This window comes from Haliotis rubra, unplaced genomic scaffold (assembly GCF_003918875.1).
Source record: "Haliotis rubra isolate DU_JTF1 unplaced genomic scaffold, ASM391887v1 Scf4, whole genome shotgun sequence".
In the NCBI taxonomy this organism is placed as follows: domain Eukaryota; kingdom Metazoa; phylum Mollusca; class Gastropoda; order Lepetellida; family Haliotidae; genus Haliotis; species Haliotis rubra.
Genome location: NW_025767079.1, coordinates 1,391,729 through 1,411,342, shown reverse-complemented (window position 1 = coordinate 1,411,342; position 19,614 = coordinate 1,391,729). Strand labels below are relative to the sequence as shown.

The 19,614-nt window shown below is 40.2% G+C and overlaps 1 protein-coding gene across 1 annotated transcript; it reads right to left on the bottom strand.

Moving 5' to 3' along the window:
* Positions 1-9,920: 9,920 nt before the first annotated feature.
* On the bottom strand, positions 9,921-14,561 carry LOC124287193 (ependymin-related protein 1-like). Its single transcript, XM_046723680.1, has 5 exons — positions 14,436-14,561; positions 12,870-12,980; positions 12,534-12,627; positions 11,014-11,190; positions 9,921-10,017 (listed from the first exon to the last, which is right to left on the bottom strand). The coding sequence occupies exons 1-5, from the start codon at positions 14,559-14,561 to the stop codon at positions 9,929-9,931; spliced, it is 597 nt and encodes a 198-aa protein (XP_046579636.1). The 3' UTR covers positions 9,921-9,928.
* Between the last annotated feature and the right edge of the window lie 5,053 nt (positions 14,562-19,614).

Genomic DNA, 19,614 nt, shown 5'->3' with positions numbered 1-19,614 from the left:
TATAGCTGCCCTCTCTGTCCCCTGGACATCTACCATTACATATGCACAGGTGATGAGTAAAACAAAAATCAAGTAACTTTCTTCCAATCGTATTTACAGTTTTTATATCACAAGAGTTTCTCTGGTCCAAAGGAGTACTTTCCTCCTCGGGGAACGCTGCTCTGTCAACCCCTGGCCGGTCGACTGTCTCTGGGAGGTGACTCGTGCGTCAAAGCCCCCACACAGGGCAGTGTCGAAGCTGTCGTCAGCGTTGTGGGTCAGCCACTGGTCCACCTCTTCTATTGCCGTCACCCTATCCGTGGACAGATAGAACGAGGAGGGGTGTGTGTGTGTGTGTGTGTGTGTGTGTGTGTGTGTGTGTGTGTGTGTGTGTGTGTGTGTGTGTGTGTGTGTGTGTGTGTGTGTGTGTGTGTGTGTGTGTGTGTGTGTGTGTTACATAAATTCCCATCAGAACTAGATCTTCATCCTCTCTAGTCAGGGACTTGTCAAGTCTAATGCTAACAGCATTAGCAATATTCAAATTCAAATGTTGGCAGTGTTTAGCAATTGATTTATGAATGAACATGTAGACACCGCCCGATAATCTACCAACAGTAGCTAGTCTATGAGCATTAGCAACATAAACATCATAAGCAGAAAGTTGTGGTATATGTATGATATTATCCAGGAATGTTTCTACTAGACATACAATATCAAATTGTTGCAGAAATTGAATGAATTCAATGTAATTGATTTTGGACATTAGACCATCAACATTCCATGTCAGAATAGATAGGTCTTGAGCATGTAAGGAAACATTAGCACCTGGTGAGTCTGTATTGAATTGTCGGACCCGACCTCCTCCCTATTCGTCATCCATCGTTTCGGTGGTAGGGGAGCCACGTGACCTCGACGTCTCTCCGGGGGTTGGTGTCTCTGCACCGGCTGTGTCCATGGGATGCGACTGGAGTAGCGGCGGTGTCCCTGGGTGTCGTCGATGTAGGTCTGGGACGTGCGAATCGCCTGAACGTGTCAGGTCGGGCTGGTTTAGTGAATAGTTGGCCATTCTTGTAGTAGCCAAACAAACCCTTACGTTTCAGACCAGCCAATGTCTCTCGTTGCACTTTCGATAAGTCATTGGCAACACCGATATTAGACTTTTTAAACTGCCCTCGATGTCTTAAGGTTTCTATTTTGTCATCAGTTGACGCGAATTTCGCTATAAGGGGGCGTGACCTTGTTTGGTCGTTGTTGTGCTTACCAATACGATGCGCACGTATAATGTCACTGTATTGCTAAACCTTAGTGTGGACATGCTTGTTTAATAGGGGTTAAAATTATTTGTATCTAGTCAGGTTTCAGACAGCCAAAGACAAATATTTAGCGTCCGACATAACTTCTTTATGAACGTTAACTTGGAAGTTTTTACTGTGGAATGAAAAAGAAAGAAAACCAGTTGCATTAACACGTATAACAAACTCAAGAAACAGGCAAAATGGTGATCTATAAAACTCCCAGCCCACATTTCTGAATGACAACTAAACATTTGAGCAAATGAAGAAAAGATATATTTAATTGGAATATATATTCCTGTGTTTTTTCCCCACTTACCTGAATTTTTACCAGTTATAGTGAGGTAGTACCGTTAAGTTAACACTAGGGATGTAGATATATCTTGGAAATACCAGGGATGCAGATATATCTAGGAAACGCCAGGGATGCAGATATATCTTGGAAATACCAGGGATGCAGATATATCTTGGAAACACTAGGGATGTAGATATATCTTGGAAACACTAGGGATGTAGATATATCTTGGAGGCACCAGGGATGCAGATATATCTTGGAGACACCAGGGATTCAGATATATCTAGGAAATACCAGCCATCATAAAATATGCAAAGAAACTAATTGTCACCCGTTGGTCGTAGAAGGTACCTTCATAAAATGACCATGTTTTACAAAATGGTTAATAACACTACGCCAAGTTACCTTAGTAAGCTTGTTCCGCCTAGAGAATCAGATATCGTTGGTTATAATCTGCGCGGTGATTCCAATCTTCAGACTATAAACTGTAAATCTGTAAATTATGCGAGGTCCTTTCTTCCAGATACTGTTCAATTATGGAATTCATTACCAGCCGAACATAGAGATTCACCGTGCCTATCGAGATTCAAAAATGTACTTTTAAATGATTCTAATATCTACAGTCATTTTGACTTAAATTTCAGTAGCAGATTTTGTCTAATCATACATTCTCGTCTCCGACTTGAATGAAGTGACCTTAATGCGCACAAATATGAAAGATTTATATCTCCAACATCATCTTGCTCTTGTGGCCACAACTACGAAGACTCTGCTTATTATTTCTTCTCATGTACTCTCAACAATGATTGGTGTTATTTCTCGTTTTTGCAACATTTATATATCATGCACATTGTACATTCATCATGACATGTTTACTCTTCTGTCCATTGTATCCCGGGGCGGTATTCATATAAGCCTATGCTTGTTTACCAATCCGGTTCCTTTCTTTGGAAATAAATATGTTTAAATTTAAATCATCTAGGAAATACCGGGGATGCAGATATATCCAGGAAACACCGGGGATGCAGATATATCCAGGAAACATCGGGGATGCAGATATATCTAGGAAACACCGGGGATGCAGATATATCCAGGAAACACCGGGGATGCAGATATATCCAGGAAACACTGGGGATGCAGATATATCAAGGAAACACCGGGGATGCAGATATATCAAGGACACACCGGGGATGCAGATCTATCAAGGAAACACCGGGGATGCAGATATATCAAGGAAACACCGGGGATGCAGATATATCAAGGAAACACCAGGGATGCAGATATATCCAGGAAACACCGGGGATGCAGATATATCAAGGAAACACCGGGGATGCAGATATATCTTGGAAACACCGGGGATGCAGATATATCAAGGAAACACCAGGGATGCAGATATATCAAGGAAACACCAGGGATGCAGATATATCCAGGAAACACCGGGGATGCAGATATATCAAGGAAACACCAGGGGCAGATATATGAAACAGATATATCAAGGAAACACCAGGGATGCAGATATATCAAGGAAACACCAGGAATGCAGATATATCTAGGACAGACAGACAGACTGACAGACAGACAATTTATTTCGAGTATTCATATGGCCCATATTACAAAAGGGTTTTAACAAGTGTATTCATGCTGGTCATATTACAGGTATCTTGTCACCGGACGAGACCAAAACAATAACAGCTCTCGTAAAATAAAAACAGAGATGCTACACTAAACTATCACACAATATTTCAGCATATATACTGAAGATCTAATTATAATTTGTTGTATTTCTTATCCTAAAGGCTTTCTATAAAAACCTTGCCAAACTTAATATTACAATCTTATCAGTGCTTGACATAATTCTAACAAAATTGTCCATAGAAGGGCTATTTCTTATGCTATTATGAAGACATTCTCTTCTTTCGGCTTCATAACACTGACAGATCATCAAGACATGAAATTCATCTTCAACAAGAAAAAAGTTTTACTATGACAATATAAGCACAATCTTTCACTAGCAGTTAAATGGCAATGCCTTCTTGTTTCAATTGCTAGCCTGAAATTATTACACCTGAATTTACAGATAACAGTTCTTAAAGGCTGTGGAATGTCAATTGAAAGATAAGACTCAACATGTAACATTGTTTTAAATTGACAATAAGTTTGACACTCGCTCAAGTGTGAAGTAATACAGTGCCATTCCTGGATCAAGGGGTCAAACAATCGCTGTTTAAAAATAGAAAGAAACATTTTCACATTGCCAATATCTTGACCTATCCACACGATTCCGAAACCGAATTGAAATAAAATATATCTAGGAAACACCAGGGATGCAGATATATCTAGGAAATACCGGGGATGCAGCTATATCATAGAACCACATTGGATGCAGATATATCTGGAAAACTCCGGGGAAGCCGATATATCTATGAAACATCAGGGATGCCGATAATTGAAGTTAAAATAATGCATAACGTTCCATGACCCCCAGTCGCGTTGCTATGTTAAAATGTCAGTCCAGGACCATGTAGCTGTCCTCGAATTGTATTTGTCTGGCTCAGATAACATTTTTACATGAATGCTGTCAACCAGAATTGTGGTTTTTAAAATAAGAAAAACAAGAAGCAAAACTACTAAACATATAAAGGAGATGAAGGTATAAGAATAAAGGGCTGCACATTAGCAGCCAATGGTATCAATAAACATTGACAACAAGACCGTAATAATTCGTAAGTTGGCAAAAAGGACCATACATATATGGCCCGTGCTGTTTGCTGTTCTGGCTTCATCCCATTTTGTACCACTTGCTATTCAGTCACATGCTGTTGTTAACGTTAATCTTATGTTTGTCACAACATAAGATGTAAATGTACTTCTCAACACTTTTTTATTAAACTTTGATCTTGAAAACGGTGTAAACACATACACCTGCAATATACAAGAAGTTGTTATCCAAAAGGTCGTGGGTTTTATCCTGGATCTGTTTGGCATGTAGCCTACCTGTGTGAGAAATATCAGTAGCATGTTACTGTTTTCAGACTAGGTCACGTAAATAACCCAGTTACACCGCGTCGACCAAGCCCCACAAAAGTTGACACAGAACAAGGGTACTGAGTGAGACAAGGTTGTATATTAAGTCCTCTCTGTAGATTCTCAGAACATGTAAAATATTAGGGTTTTTTCTAAAACATGAACTTAGGCTTTTGACGTTTAGATGATTAATTCATTCTTGTAAAACTTTTGTGTTGGATGGAAACACCATTTAAAAATGAAAAATGAACCCCCCTTTTGTTTCCGTTACCATTTTAATACGCGGAAGGTTGTTTACGTAGCAGTTACAAGAACCTGCCGTGTGCATTTTGTTGAAACTGAATCAAGTTCCAATATCTGTGTGGTGTGTATGTGTCTGGTGTGGTTGTGGGTGCTCTCTCTCTCTCTCTCTCTCTCTCTCTCTCTCTCTCTCTCTCTCTCTCTCTCTCTCTCTCTCTCTCTCTCTCTCTCTCTCTCTCTCTCTCTCTCTCTCTCTCTCTCTCTCTCTCTCTCTCTCTCTCTCTCTCTCTCTCTTTCTCTTCTCTCTCTCTCTCGCTCTCTCGCTCTCTCTCTCTCGCTCTGTCTCTAAATCTCTGACATCCTTTTGTTGTAAGTAGTGGGGGGAGTTAACTTCAACAAAGCTGAAATCCTTGTATTCCGTAATGGTGAAAGGCCACAAAATATTGAAAAACGGCGTACAACAAAACTCACTCACTCACTAGACCCGGTGCGGTAATGAAAAAATGTGTGCAGCAAAACAACTTGTTTCTAGGAATTTCAACTTGCAGCCACGTACAGATATATAAATAGAGTGAGACACTTTTTGTAAAATTCATTTTTATTAATCATATGAGAAATATTTTGTCAGACAGACAGACTCTGGTACTTGTGAAGGATAGATTATTGTGCTGTTTCTTTATAGCAATGTTCTTCTGAAACCGAAACAAAATCGAGTAGAAGCAGAGGAACATTATTTTGGTCAAAGGTGTTACGTTGTATCACATTTCTGATGATAATCAAAAGTTGTACTTTAATGTTTTATTATACTGAACATAACTCATCTTGTCACAAACCTAATAACATGTTCGCACAAACGCGTGTCATTGCATGTTGTAAAATCTTACAAATGTACATGCTGATAGAATAAAGTAAGGGAACACGATAACCAGACAATTACCCTGCTGTGTCACTGGATGGAAAGTCAGTGGTGTGCTCATTGTTGAGTGCCTTTGAGTGAAAAGATAGTGTTTAATTTTCACTGTTTAGCTGTTGGGTGAAAATATAGGATTCAATGTTGACTTTGCCACATTGTAAGTGGATAGTATTTAATGTAACCTTGTCACTGAGTGAAAGTGGTATTAGATGTTGATTGTGCCATGAAGTGGCAGTTTATGTCCATGTTCACGGTTGTGTCAGTAAGAGAGATGTGAGTCATTACTGTTCACTGTTATGTCTTCGAGTGTATAGTAATTGTTCTTTCATTTTCACAGAGTGAACTGTTAGAATTTTATTGCATGATAGGGTAGTGCTTGGTGCATTGCACTCTTTTCCAAAATAAACACTTGATATTTGTCGATTTACTTACGGTATGAGCTCAGCAGTATGGCGGAATGTCGAAGACAGTGATGTCCCTGATGCCAGGGTAGAAGTCGTTGTACCCGACATTGTAAAAAGAGTTTCCCCCTGATGAATAAGAAAATATTTCATAGTCAGAAAAAATTGCCTTGTTGTTTTACGAGACAGTGAGTAATATGTGAGTTGCATCACGGCTGCCTGTAAATAATTCGCAGTATGATGCCACACTGCTAGTCATGTCACCGTGAAAGACCATTCGAAAGTAGCCCGTTGGAACAAGGAATTCCTGTTCATGAAACATATATGCAGATATCACGTTTCTGTTTCATAATGTTTTCATACTTCACGATCTTTAGAAATGTCCTGTTTTATAATGCAAAAGCTACATCCCACAAACTCTTACGAGCAGTGGTATAGGTGTTTCATGCCACCCCAATTATGCATATATCACAGCAATACGACATTTCTCTCTTCATAATATCTATCAAACCCGTTATATAGTTTTCTTTCGAAAAGAATTCTGCTAGAGGTCTTGACATCACGATTCAGAGTGAATGAGTTTAGCTTTACGCCGCACTTAGCAATATTCAAGCTGTATGGCGGCAGTCTGTAAATAATCGAGTCTGTACCAGACAATCCAGTGATCAACAGCATGAGCATCGATCTGCTCACGATTCTGAAACTACTCGGGCAATTCAATATCCACAACTGTCAACAGTGGAGGCCTTTTATTTTTGCGATTCGAACCTGGTCATTTAACTTCATTGCCAAGATTAAGAAAGATATGTTATTCAGAAACCTTCGCTCAGGGAATAAAGTTCTGATTTTGATGAGATTGGTTCAAAGCCGATCTAACAGCTCGCTCAGTCTGTCGAAATAATATTCAAAACGACATGAAATCACACTTATCTTTTCAGCGCTGCAGACGTTCTGATCCACTGCTCAAAGCGGACATTTTTGCACTTGATCACTCATCCATTCACTAAACCCGTGAAGAACCGGGTTAGAATTGGCCATCAGTAACCCATACTTGTCGTAAAAGGCGACTAACGGGATCGGGTGGTCAGGTTCACTGATTTTGTTGACACATGTCATCGTATCCCAGTTGGTTAGATCGATGCTCGTGTTGTTGATCACTGGATTGTCATGAGGCCATTGGGGTGGTCCGTGGGGTAATGTCTAAACGACAAGTGGCTGCATATTTCCACTGCCACCGGAACACCATTTCTGCACTGGTGAGACGCTACCAGAACACAAATGACGTCATCGATCGGCCACTTTCTGGACGTCCACGTGTAACAACGCCAAGACAGGACAGATGGATAAGGGTGACCCATCTTCGCCACAGGTTTCAGACTGCAGTGATGACTGCCCGAACCATCCCAGGACTTCGCCGTATCCACCCCAACACAGTTCGACAACGTTTACGTCATCACGGGATCAGACCACGACGTCCCGCCATACGGCCTATCCTGACACAACGTCATCGACAAGCTCGCCGAATGTGGTGCCGAGATCATGTCCGCAGACCCTTGTTTTGATGGAGAAATGTTGTTTTTACAGATGAGTCCAGGTTTAACATTTCCCATAGTGATGGACGTCAACGTGCCTATAGACGCGTGGGAGAACGTTATGCACAGGCCTGTGTCTTGGAGTGGAATCGCTTTGGTGGTGTTTCCGTGATGATTTGGGATGGAATAACAGTACGCCAAAGAGCTCCTTTGGTGATTGTTCAGGGCAACTTAACTGGTGTGGGCTACAGGGATCAGATTCTTCGACCTGTGGCAATTCCTTTTCTGAAACGTCATGGCCCTGGGTTAACATTCCAACAGGACAATGCCCGCCGTCATACGGCAAGGGTTGCTATGGATTTCTTGCAACACCACAACGTTGACTTACTGCCTTGGCCTGCAAATTCAACTGATCTCTCCCCGATAGAGCATGTTTGGGACGAGATGGATCGCCGTCTACGCCGCCTTCCTCATCCGCCAGATAACGTCCTTGACCTTGCAACAGAACTTGAGAGAATCTTGCGTGACATCCCACAAGCCTTCCTTGCACGTTTGATAGGCTCTATGCATCGTCGATGCACTGCTGTTCTCAATGCCGATGGTGGACATACCCGTTATTGAGCTTGTGACATGGTCGTTTGACCCCTGTCCCGCTTGTGGACTCGTGACGTCATTGTGATTGACTTTTCAATTGAAATTCTCCCGACGTGTTATGGTCTCATGATCCCTCCATTAAAGTTTATATGTACCTATGACATTGTTATCGTACTTATCAACTGGGATAATATTTTGACAATGCATTTTCGTTATGTGGCTTGTATATTTGTAACATTTGTATATATTTTACAATAAAATTAAAACCATTGCTTGTCAGGCTCGCTGTCTTGGTTGACACATATATTCGTATCCCAAATGTGTAAATCGATGATCATGATGCTGATCGCTAGATTGTCTGGTCCTAACTCGCCTATTCACAGACCACCGCCATATTGCTGGGATATTGCTGAGTGCGGCTTTAAACAACAAACAAACGAAACTGAGACACCTGTAACGCCATTCTATTCGTAAACGTTCCATTATACTGATGTTTGTCATTTGATAATTATGTTCAAACAACATTCACTTAAATAAACTGTACTGCTTTTTTCTTATTTGAACAAGTGAATTATTTTGAATTTGTCGGAAAACATATCACTTGTGAGGGGAGCGAGGCTCCAGTCCTTAAAGGTAATAGAGCTGAATGGCGGTGGGGTAGCCTACTGGTTAAAGCGTTCGTTGTTCACGCCGAAGACCCGGGGTCGATTCTCCACATGGTTACAATGTGTTAAGCATATTTCTGGTGTCCCTCGCTGTCGTATTGCCGTAATATTGCTAAAAGCGGCGTAAAACTAAACTCACTATAGCCGAAGCGACAATGAAAAAATATTCATAGAAAAGTTCACATCCTGAATCTCAACTTGCAGCCATGTTGGGAAATATAAATAGAGTGAGACACTTTTTCTAAAATTCATTTTTATTTATCATATGAAAATCATTTTGTCAGACAGACAGTCTTTGGTACTTGTGAAGGATAGATTATAGTGCTGTTTCTTTATAGCAATGTTCTGAAACAGAAACAAAATCGTGCAGTAGCAGAGGAACATTATTTTTGTCAGAGGTGTTATGATGTATCACATTTCTGATGATAATCAAAAGTTATACTTTAATGTTTTATTATACACAGACATTATACATTGCGTGTCATAACATGTTGTAAAATCTTAAAAATGTACATACTGATAGAATGAAGTAATGGAAAACAACAACCAGACAATTACCCTGCTGTGTCAATGTTATTGTTGAATGTACCTTTGAGTGAGGAGATAGTGTTTAAGCTGGACCGTTTAGCTGTTTGGTGAAATGATAGGATTTAATGTTGATTGTGGCACTGAGTGAAATGTTAGTATTTCATGTTGACTGTGCCACATAGTAAATGGATAGTGCCTGATGTCATCTCTTCCACTCAGTGAAAAGCTGGAATTTGATGTTGATTGTGTCGTGAAGAGAAAGTTTATGTCCATGTTCACGGTTGTGTCAGGACGAGAAATGTGAGTCATTACTGTTCACTGTTATGTCTTCAAGTGAATCATAGTAATTTGATTTTCAGTGAATGAACTGTTAGTATTCCATTGAAGGATTGGGTAGTGTTTGATGCACTGCATTTTTTTCCAAAATAAACACTTGATATTTGTCGATATACGTACAGTATGAGCTCAGCAGTATGACGGAATGTCGAAGACAGTGATGTCCCTGATGCCGGGATAGAAGTCGTTGTACCCGACAGTGTACAGAGAGTTTCCTCCTGATGAGTAAGAATATATTTTACAGTCAGCAATTTTGCCTTGACGCTTTACGAGACAGTGAGTAATATAAGAGTTGCACCATCTGATCACGTCACCGTGAAAGAACATCCGACTAATTTGGGGGTCCTATTTCAAAAGTGACCAGCTGGAATGAGGAATTCCCGCTCGTGAAATATATATGCAGATTTCACGTTCTGTTTCATATTGTTTACATACTTCACAATTATAAAAAAATGTCGGGTTTTATAAGGCAAAAAGTACATCCCAAATAACAGAATAATCAGAAAAATCAAAATACAAGTCCTTCTGTTATTCCCTTTGCCTTTTCCTGTGTAGAATTGGAGGTCGTTTAATATGTCTTCAACAGAACTCGTACGAGCTGTGGCATAGGTGTTTCATGCCACTCCAATTATATATATGTTACAGCGAAACATTATTTCTCTCAGCATACGATCTATCAACTTCTTTATATAGTTCTCTTTCAAAAAGATTTCGACTAGACGCCTTGACCATCACGATTCTGAAATGACTGGGCTAATTCAATATCCACAAAAGTCAGTACTGGAGGCCTTATATGTTTTCGATTCGAACCTGGTTATTTTACTTCATTGCCAAGATTCAGAAAGATATGTTGTTCAGAAACGTTCGCTCAATCGTACCCAGGATTAAGAGTTCCAACCACTCAGGTGATTATATGGGAATAAAGATCTGATTTTGATGACATTGGTTCAAACCGATCTAAATGCTCACTCAGTCTGTCCGAATTAAGCTGTGACATATTCGAAATAATGCTCGACCCATGAAGATCCGGGTTAGAATTCGTCTTCAGCAACCCATGCCTGTCGTAAGAGGCGACTAACGGGATCGGGTGGTCAGGCTCGCTGACTTGATTGACAAAATGTCATCAACACACAAGCCCTTCAACCAACCAGCCAACCACTCAATAGCCTGGCACTCACTTACTCGACTCCACTCTCTCTCTCACCCATACTAACCTGCACCTCCAGTTGTTGTTCTGCTGATGATTATTGGTACACAGTCAGCCTCTGAGACGACAACCGTGACCCTCTGACGCCCACCATCGAGGGCGGTGCTGTTGTAGGTGTACGTCTGTGTATTCAGCCTGTCCTTATTGTAGCCATAAAAGAAAGGACCTATCGGGGCAGCGCCACCTGAGATCAAACATAGTTTTAGATAAGAAGTGACTATTTCAAAGAAGGGGTCTGCAAGGAGTACAAAATCACGAACATACTTTAAAGGTAATATCGAATATTTATCGAATTGGTCTTCAGCAGCCCATGCTTGTCTAAAGACACGACAAACAGGACCGGGTGGCCAGGGTTGTTGACTATCCTAATTGCATAGGTCGATGCTCATGATGTCAATCACTCGGTTGTCAGGTCCAGACTCGATTATTTACAGACCACAGTCATATCTCTGGAAATTTGCTGAGTGCGGCGTCGCACAACTACAAACAAACTTCGTTTAAAAAAAGCAAGCCGTTCCCTGTCTGCAGATTCTTATGATAACCAGTTGATACAAATTCAATGAATGTGTTTATCGCCAGCAAAACGGATATGTTCTTATAGCCTACATTGCAGTTTTCATTCTTTCTGTAACCTAGTTCTTAGGCAGTTGGAAGGGCTTGCCTTCACGTCCAAACGGAAAAAAGTGTTTGCATGATTTATTTGTACAGGGATAATATGTAAACACATATACTGGCCAACATTTTCCATACTGCCAACGTATCTAAACGATTAAAATGCATACATAAACATCCAAATTTTAATTAGATGATTGAGTAAACTGATCCTTTCATTGTCTTCATAAATCGATAGTCAACCACTTGTTTGTATCTGCTGGGATTCGAGTGCAGCCAGACTATAATCACATGAATAGTGTTGTTTGCGGTGTAAAACAGTATGCACTCACTATCGAATCGATCCCGTTATTTAGATCTTGGTAGTACCAGATAATGGATTTCCGTGACATAGAAATATCATATGTGAGATGATTTTTCGACCTTCTGAAACAATTTAATGCGGCCAATTCCAGTTCTATACAACACTATGTAATTGTATCACGAATTCGAGATAAACAGTCAAATGTACGTGTATTCATATAGTAAGGACGTTGGTGCGAGATATCGCATATTTGCAGTTTTGTGAAACGAAATGAAAGGGTTTGACCACACTTTTGAAGTCCTTTCCCAGTATAATGTGTCTAAACGGGGTAACCACTTCAAGCTGCGGCAAGGTGCGCACTCTCGTGAAGAGTCGCGAATAGGTTAGCGATGTTTTAGCAAAACAGAAGCGGCCTGTAAATAATTTAATTTTGACCCGGTGAACCAGTGGTTGATAGCGTGAAGACATATCAGTATATCTAAACTTAAAGTTCACCGACCGTTATTAGTCGACTCTTGTGACCGTTATTGGTAAATATGGGCTTCCTCTGTTTGAAGCCAATCGAGGGAAGAACTTTCAAACATTTGTCGATATATTTAAAAAAGACTTACTTGGAACACAGACATTCTGTTGATCCTCGAAATTTCCCTGGAGGGGGAATGTTGTACAGGTGCGTGCTTCTGCATCAATACTGTAAGCTTTTCTCTGCAAATATGGAAATTATAAAGTAATGTCTTTGTGTATGTACCTATACTCATCGTTATAAATACGAAGACCTGGATGTCTATGGTGACAATAGTTAAGAGCATGGAGACTTAACCTCTCATGAAAACAAGGCATGAAAGAATGATGCACAGAATCGAACTTCTTTGTCTAAGTGCACTCAGTCACCATGACATTATTCTATTATGGATCCAGTCGCAGAACACTTTGGGGGTCTTCCTTACCTGTTTGTAGTCGTAGATTACTTTGGTGGTACTGAGAAATTGGTTGTTGCTGCGATCGCCGGTGATGAGGTATCTTTGGTTGATACCGTCATAGATGATGTAGTACAAGGCCTGAAAATATGCAAAATAGGGCGAGAGGTTTTGAATTGTCAGTTTGGAAGGATTTGAAAAAAGACAATATTTATTGTATCTCAAATCCAGCAAGACAAAAATGATAATGTACATGCAAATTCAGAAGCAGACGCTTCAGCGCCATTTCTGGAAAACCCAAACATCGAAGTATACCGTTGTTGTTGGTCTGGTGCTGAAACCTCGAGCAAGATAAATGAATACCCGCTCAACATTTTGCATTACCGCTTCAGTGATACTTAGATGTTACTGCTGGTTTTGAAAATATGCAAGGAATTCAAACCAGGCCCATGCTAGCAAATAGTTTTATCAGCACTTCAATTTAAACAATATCAGAATCCCAGTGCAAGGATCCCTTGAAACAGGAGCTCCTATACCTCCAGGTATCTTCCTAAAATAGCAGTTGACACTTCTGATGTTATATCCAATAAAAACATTCAAAACCGAAAGCCAACTTACTTTATGATAATTCCAAGCGATTCCGCTTGACTGGCTAGACAATCACGTGCTTGAATATTTATAGTTTGAAACACACGGACGGACGTTATGATATTATAAAATAATTTTGTCGCAGGTTTTACTTGAAAAGAAAATACTGGATGCCCAGTAACAAACTAAGTTTGCTGCTCTCTTCACAATATAAAAGAGAGAAAACAAAAAAGAAACACCTATTGTTTTCTACTCAGATAGGTAATGCATCATGGCATGGCATTTTAAATATATGTTAAAGCCCTGTGCGGTGTTTCTTAAGTACCTTGATAATTACCTTGTTTTCTTTGTTACACTCAGTATATATACTTTGCCACAACTGTGTGCTACATTCCTGCTTGACAACGGTACACGAATCTGTATCGAAACGTCACACTCTCGTAATAAAGTTTGTCAATTGTATTACAAATCTACCATATCAAATTGTGTGCCATCACAGAAGGACATCAGAACTGTAAAACATTTGAAGTGTACGCTGCCACTCACCCCTCTCTGTAACCCACAAGAGGTCAGCCCAACACGACATATAATCAGAATTAGTTCAGAATTAGTAAAAGAATTTCTTCCTGTATGGTTTAGTTTGTAGGAATAATTTGTATCTAATATATACCAAAGAGATATGTCAATTGTCACAGGACATTAAGTAAGAATTTAAGAAAAATAATGAGGAACCCGCTTTTAAAGCTTAAAATAAAAACGTAGTATTTATATTGTTTTGTCGTAAAGTTTTACCTCTACTCTAGGCTTCAGAGTTTTAACAACGTGAAACTTGTATGTATTTAAGTAACACGTTAATTAGAAGGTTTCTGAAGAAATTGTATCAATATGATTTTAATTGTTTGGTTTCAGCAAAGGCATTCCGGTTTCAGCCCCCCAAAACCCTTAGCATGTTTGGAAAGGATAGAGTGGTTACATGTAACAACAATAGTTGACGGGTTCTGTACTTACCTCAATAGTGGTCGTGGAGTTGACAAAGTTGACATACTGAAATGCGTTGAATTGCTTGGGTGGACAACAGATGCTTCCACTTGCAACAGACAGCCCAGCGAGGAGTAGTGCTACTTGTAGGATCATTCTGGAATGGTATCGTTGGAAATGTATTTGTGCCCAATCCTGTAGAAGCGTCCCTGCGAATGAAGCTCGAATCGGTCCCTCTTTTATCCTCACAGAAGAGTGTCACGTGTTGCACATCCAGAGCTAAGATGACATGTTTATGAAACATGTAGATTCTCAGAACATATGTAAAATATTTTTTTTTTTCTTAAACATGAAAATAGGCTTTTGACGTTTATTTGATTAATTCATTCTTGTAAAACGTTTGTGTTGGATGGAAACACCATTTAAAAATGACCCCCTTTTGTCTGTTGTGCTCTCTTTGCACTGATTGTCTATTCTGAGACTTGGATTCGTGGTTAACGAGTAGGATCGCCTTCCGACGGCACGGGCTTTCCGGTATAATATCAATGAATGGTCTGCTCTTTGAAAAACTCGGTTGAACATTTGAAACATTTATAACATGTGCTTCACACAATACATGTATGTGAAAACCTGTGGGTCTCAGGTTGACGTGCGAAGGTGCGAGGCACATTAGGGTATAAGTTTCAGTGCACTAGAGTTTTCTGAACTGATTTAAATGATAACAGTTCTAAAATAACTTTTCCTGACATGGCAAGACGCACACTTTGCGAAAATACAAAATGAGTGGTTATTGCAGGTTATCTGCATATGGCGTAGGGACCCTTGCTCTGATGAAGGTCGATACCTTCTACACCTTTTTCAATGGCCATTGCTGCGCATGTCCGTGATCGTGTGGTGTTGTGGTCCGTGTAAGTGCAAGCTGGATCGAATGAGAGTACCTGGGACAATCAATTGTCAACCTTATCAACAGGAAGTACTGGATGCCGTCGTTGTGCAAAATATGTATCCGTTAGCAATTGTATGCGCGGAAGGTGGTTTACATAGCAGTTACAAGAACAGGCTGTGTTATGGAGAGATGACTTTAATATATCGCCTTTCTTTGTTTGGAATATACGTTTACCTTTTCTACATTCATTTTTATATCTATTTCTTAATTCACAGAAACTGCGTCTACCTGAAACTGATTGAGTATTTCTGAAGCGTCTAAGTGCACGTCTAGCCTCTCGTGTAGCATGTTGACAACTTCTAGTATATATATATACTTCTTGAATATTTCAGCTGCGTTCAAAACATTTCTGATAAATAAATCCAGTGCTTGGTTGATATCAGCATTTACTAAGTCAGTTAATAGGTAAAATGTTGCTGTTTATATAGCAAATCTACCAATGTTTCCTTGTGGTTCTCATTCCATATATAACGATATAAATGTTCTTCAATACTGGGATTATCTACGCTTGTAAATTCAGCAGAGTCAAAGGTTAACAGTAAACTAACAGGCATGTGCTTCGATTCAACTGGAGAGTGCACTGATAAGTATTTACACTATTAATGGGTATTTACAGATGCAATGACGTAATCAATAACACTACAACCCGCTTCTGATATATAAGTATTGTGCCCTCTCTGTCCCCTGGACATCTACCATTACATATGTACAAGTGATGAGTAAACCAAAAATCAAGTAACTTTCTTCCAGTCGTATTTACAGTTATATCACAAGAGTTTCTCTGGTCCAAAGGAGTACTTTCATCCTCGGGGAACGCTGCTCTGTCAACTCCTCGTCGGTCGACTGTCTCTGGGGGTTGTTCCCCAACCGACTCGTGCGTTAAAGTCCCCACAGGACAGTGTCGAAGCTGTCGTCAGCGTTGTTGGTCAGCCACTGGTCCACCTCATCTATTGCTGTCACCCTGTCTGTGGACAGATAGAACGAGGAGCCAGGGGTACATAAATTCCCATCAGAACTAGATCTTCATCCTCTCTAGTCAGGGACTTATCAAGTCTAATGCTAACAGCATTAGCAATATTCAAATTCAAATGTTGGCAGTGTTTAGCAACTGATTTATGAATGAACATGTAGACACCGCCCGATAATCTACCAACAGTAGCTGGTCTATGAGCATTAGCAACATAAACATCATAAGCAGAAAGTTGTGGTATATGTATGATTTTATCCAGGAATATTCCTACTAGACATACAATATCAAATTGTTGCAGAAATTGAATGAATTCAATGTAATTGATTTTGGACATTAGACCATCAACATTCCATGTCAGAATAGATAGGTCTTGAGCATGTAAGGAAACATTAGCACCTGGTTAGTCTGTATTGAATTGTCGGACCCGACCTCCTCCCTATTCGTCATCCATCGTTTCGGGGGTAGGGGAGCCACGTGACCTCGACGTCTCTCCGGGGGTTGGTGTCTCTGCACCGGCTGTGTCCTTGGATGCGACTGGAGTAGCGGCGGTGTCCCTGGGTGTCGTCGATGTAGGTCTGGATGGCCATTGCTGCGCATGTCCGTGATCGTGTGGTGTTGTGGTCCGTGTAAGTGCAAGCTGGATCGAATGAGAGTACCTGGGACAATCAATTGTCAACCTTATCAACAGGAAGTACTGGATGCCGTCGTTGTGCAAAATATGTATCCGTTAGCAATTGTATGCGCGGAAGGTGGTTTACATAGCAGTTACAAGAACAGGCTGTGTTATGGAGAGATGACTTTAATATATCGCCTTTCTTTGTTTGGAATATACGTTTACCTTTTCTACATTCATTTTTATATCTATTTCTTAATTCACAGAAACTGCGTCTACCTGAAACTGATTGAGTATTTCTGGAAGCGTCTAAGTGCACGTCTAGCCTCTCGTGTAGCATGTTGACAACTTCTAGTATATATATATACTTCTTGAATATTTCAGCTGCGTTCAAAACATTTCTGATAAATAAATCCAGTGCTTGGTTGATATCAGCATTTACTAAGTCAGTTAATAGGTAAAATGTTGCTGTTTATATAGCAAATCTACCAATGTTTCCTTGTGGTTCTCATTCCATATATAACGATATAAATGTTCTTCAATACTGGGATTATCTACGCTTGTAAATTCAGCAGAGTCAAAGGTTAACAGTAAACTAACAGGCATGTGCTTCGATTCAACTGGAGAGTGCACTGATAAGTATTTACACTATTAATGGGTATTTACAGATGCAATGACGTAATCAATAACACTACAACCCGCTTCTGATATATAAGTATTGTGCCCTCTCTGTCCCCTGGACATCTACCATTACATATGTACAAGTGATGAGTAAACCAAAAATCAAGTAACTTTCTTCCAGTCGTATTTACAGTTATATCACAAGAGTTTCTCTGGTCCAAAGGAGTACTTTCATCCTCGGGGAACGCTGCTCTGTCAACTCCTCGTCGGTCGACTGTCTCTGGGGGGTTGTTCCCACAACCGACTCGTGCGTTAAAGTCCCCACACAGGACAGTGTCGAAGCTGTCGTCAGCGTTGTTGGTCAGCCACTGGTCCACCTCATCTATTGCTGTCACCCTGTCTGTGGACAGATAGAACGAGGAGCCAGAGTACATAAATTCCCATCAGAACTAGATCTTCATCCTCTCTAGTCAGGGACTTATCAAGTCTAATGCTAACAGCATTAGCAATATTCAAATTCAAATGTTGGCAGTGTTTAGCAACTGATTTATGAATGAACATGTAGACACCGCCCGATAATCTACCAACAGTAGCTGGTCTATGAGCATTAGCAACATAAACATCATAAGCAGAAAGTTGTGGTATATGTATGATTTTATCCAGGAATATTCCTACTAGACATACAATATCAAATTGTTGCAGAAATTGAATGAATTCAATGTAATTGATTTTGGACATTAGACCATCAACATTCCATGTCAGAATAGATAGGTCTTGAGCATGTAAGGAAACATTAGCACCTGGTTAGTCTGTATTGAATTGTCGGACCCGACCTCCTCCCTATTCGTCATCCATCGTTTCGGGGGTAGGGGAGCCACGTGACCTCGACGTCTCTCCGGGGGTTGGTGTCTCTGCACCGGCTGTGTCCTTGGATGCGACTGGAGTAGCGGCGGTGTCCCTGGGTGTCGTCGATGTAGGTCTGGGGCGTGCGAATCGCCTGAACGTGTCAGGTCGGGCTGGTTTAGTGAATAGTTGGCCGTTCTTATAGTAGCCAAACAAACCCTTACGTTTCAGACCAGCCAATGTCTCTCGTTGCACTTTCGATAAGTCATTGGCAACACCGATATTAGACTTTTAAAACTGCCCTCGATGTCTTAAGGTTTCAATTTTGTCATCAGTTGTCGCGAATTTCGCTATAAGGGGGCGTGACCTTGTTTGATCGTTGTTGTGCTTACCAATACGATGCGCACGTATAATGTCACTGTATTGCTAAACCTTAGTGTGGACATGCTTGTTTAATAGGGGTTAAAATTATTTGTATCTAGTCAGGTTTCAGACAGCCAAAGACAAATATTTAGCGTCCGACATAACTTCTTTATGAACGTTAACTTGGAAGTTTTTACTGTGGAATGAAAAAGAAAGAAAACCAGTTGCATTAACACGTATAACAAACTCAAGAAATAGGCAAAATGGTGGATAAAACTCCCAGCCCACATTTCTGAATGACAACTAAACATTTGAGCAAATGAAGAAAAGATATATTTAATTGGAATATATATTCCTGTGTTTTTTCCCCACTTACCTGAATTTTTTCCAGTTATAGTGAGGTAGTTCAGTTAAGTTAACACTAGGGATGTAGATATATCTTGGAAATACCAGGGATGCAGATATATCTTGGAAACACCAGGGATGCAGATATATTTTGGAAATACCAGGGATGCAGATATATCTAGGAAACGCCAGGGATGCAGATATATCTTGGAAATACCAGGGATGCAGATATATCTTGGAAACACTAGGGATGTAGATATATCTTGGAGACACCAGGGATGCAGATATATCTAGGAAACACCAGGGATGCAGATATATCTTGGAAACACTAGGGATGTAGATATATCTTGGAAACACTAGGGATGTAGATATATCTTGGAGACACCAGGGATGCAGATATATCTTGGAGACACCAGGGATTCAGATATATCTAGGAAATACCAGCCATCATAAAATATGCAAAGAAACTAATTGTCACCCGTTGGTCGTAGAAGGTACCTTCATAAAA

Excerpts from the sequence above, each read along its gene's own strand:
- LOC124287193 (XM_046723680.1), bottom strand. The coding sequence starts at position 14,561 with ATGATCCTACAAGTAGCACTACTCCTCGCTGGGCTGTCTGTTGCAAGT. Across the intron at positions 12,628-12,869 it reads TAATCTACGACTACAAACAG|AGAAAAGCTTACAGTATTGA; the intron begins GTAAGGAAGACC and ends CCATATTTGCAG. Across the intron at positions 10,018-11,013 it reads AACAACAACTGGAGGTGCAG|GAGGAAACTCTCTGTACACT; the intron begins GTTAGTATGGGT and ends CTTACTCATCAG.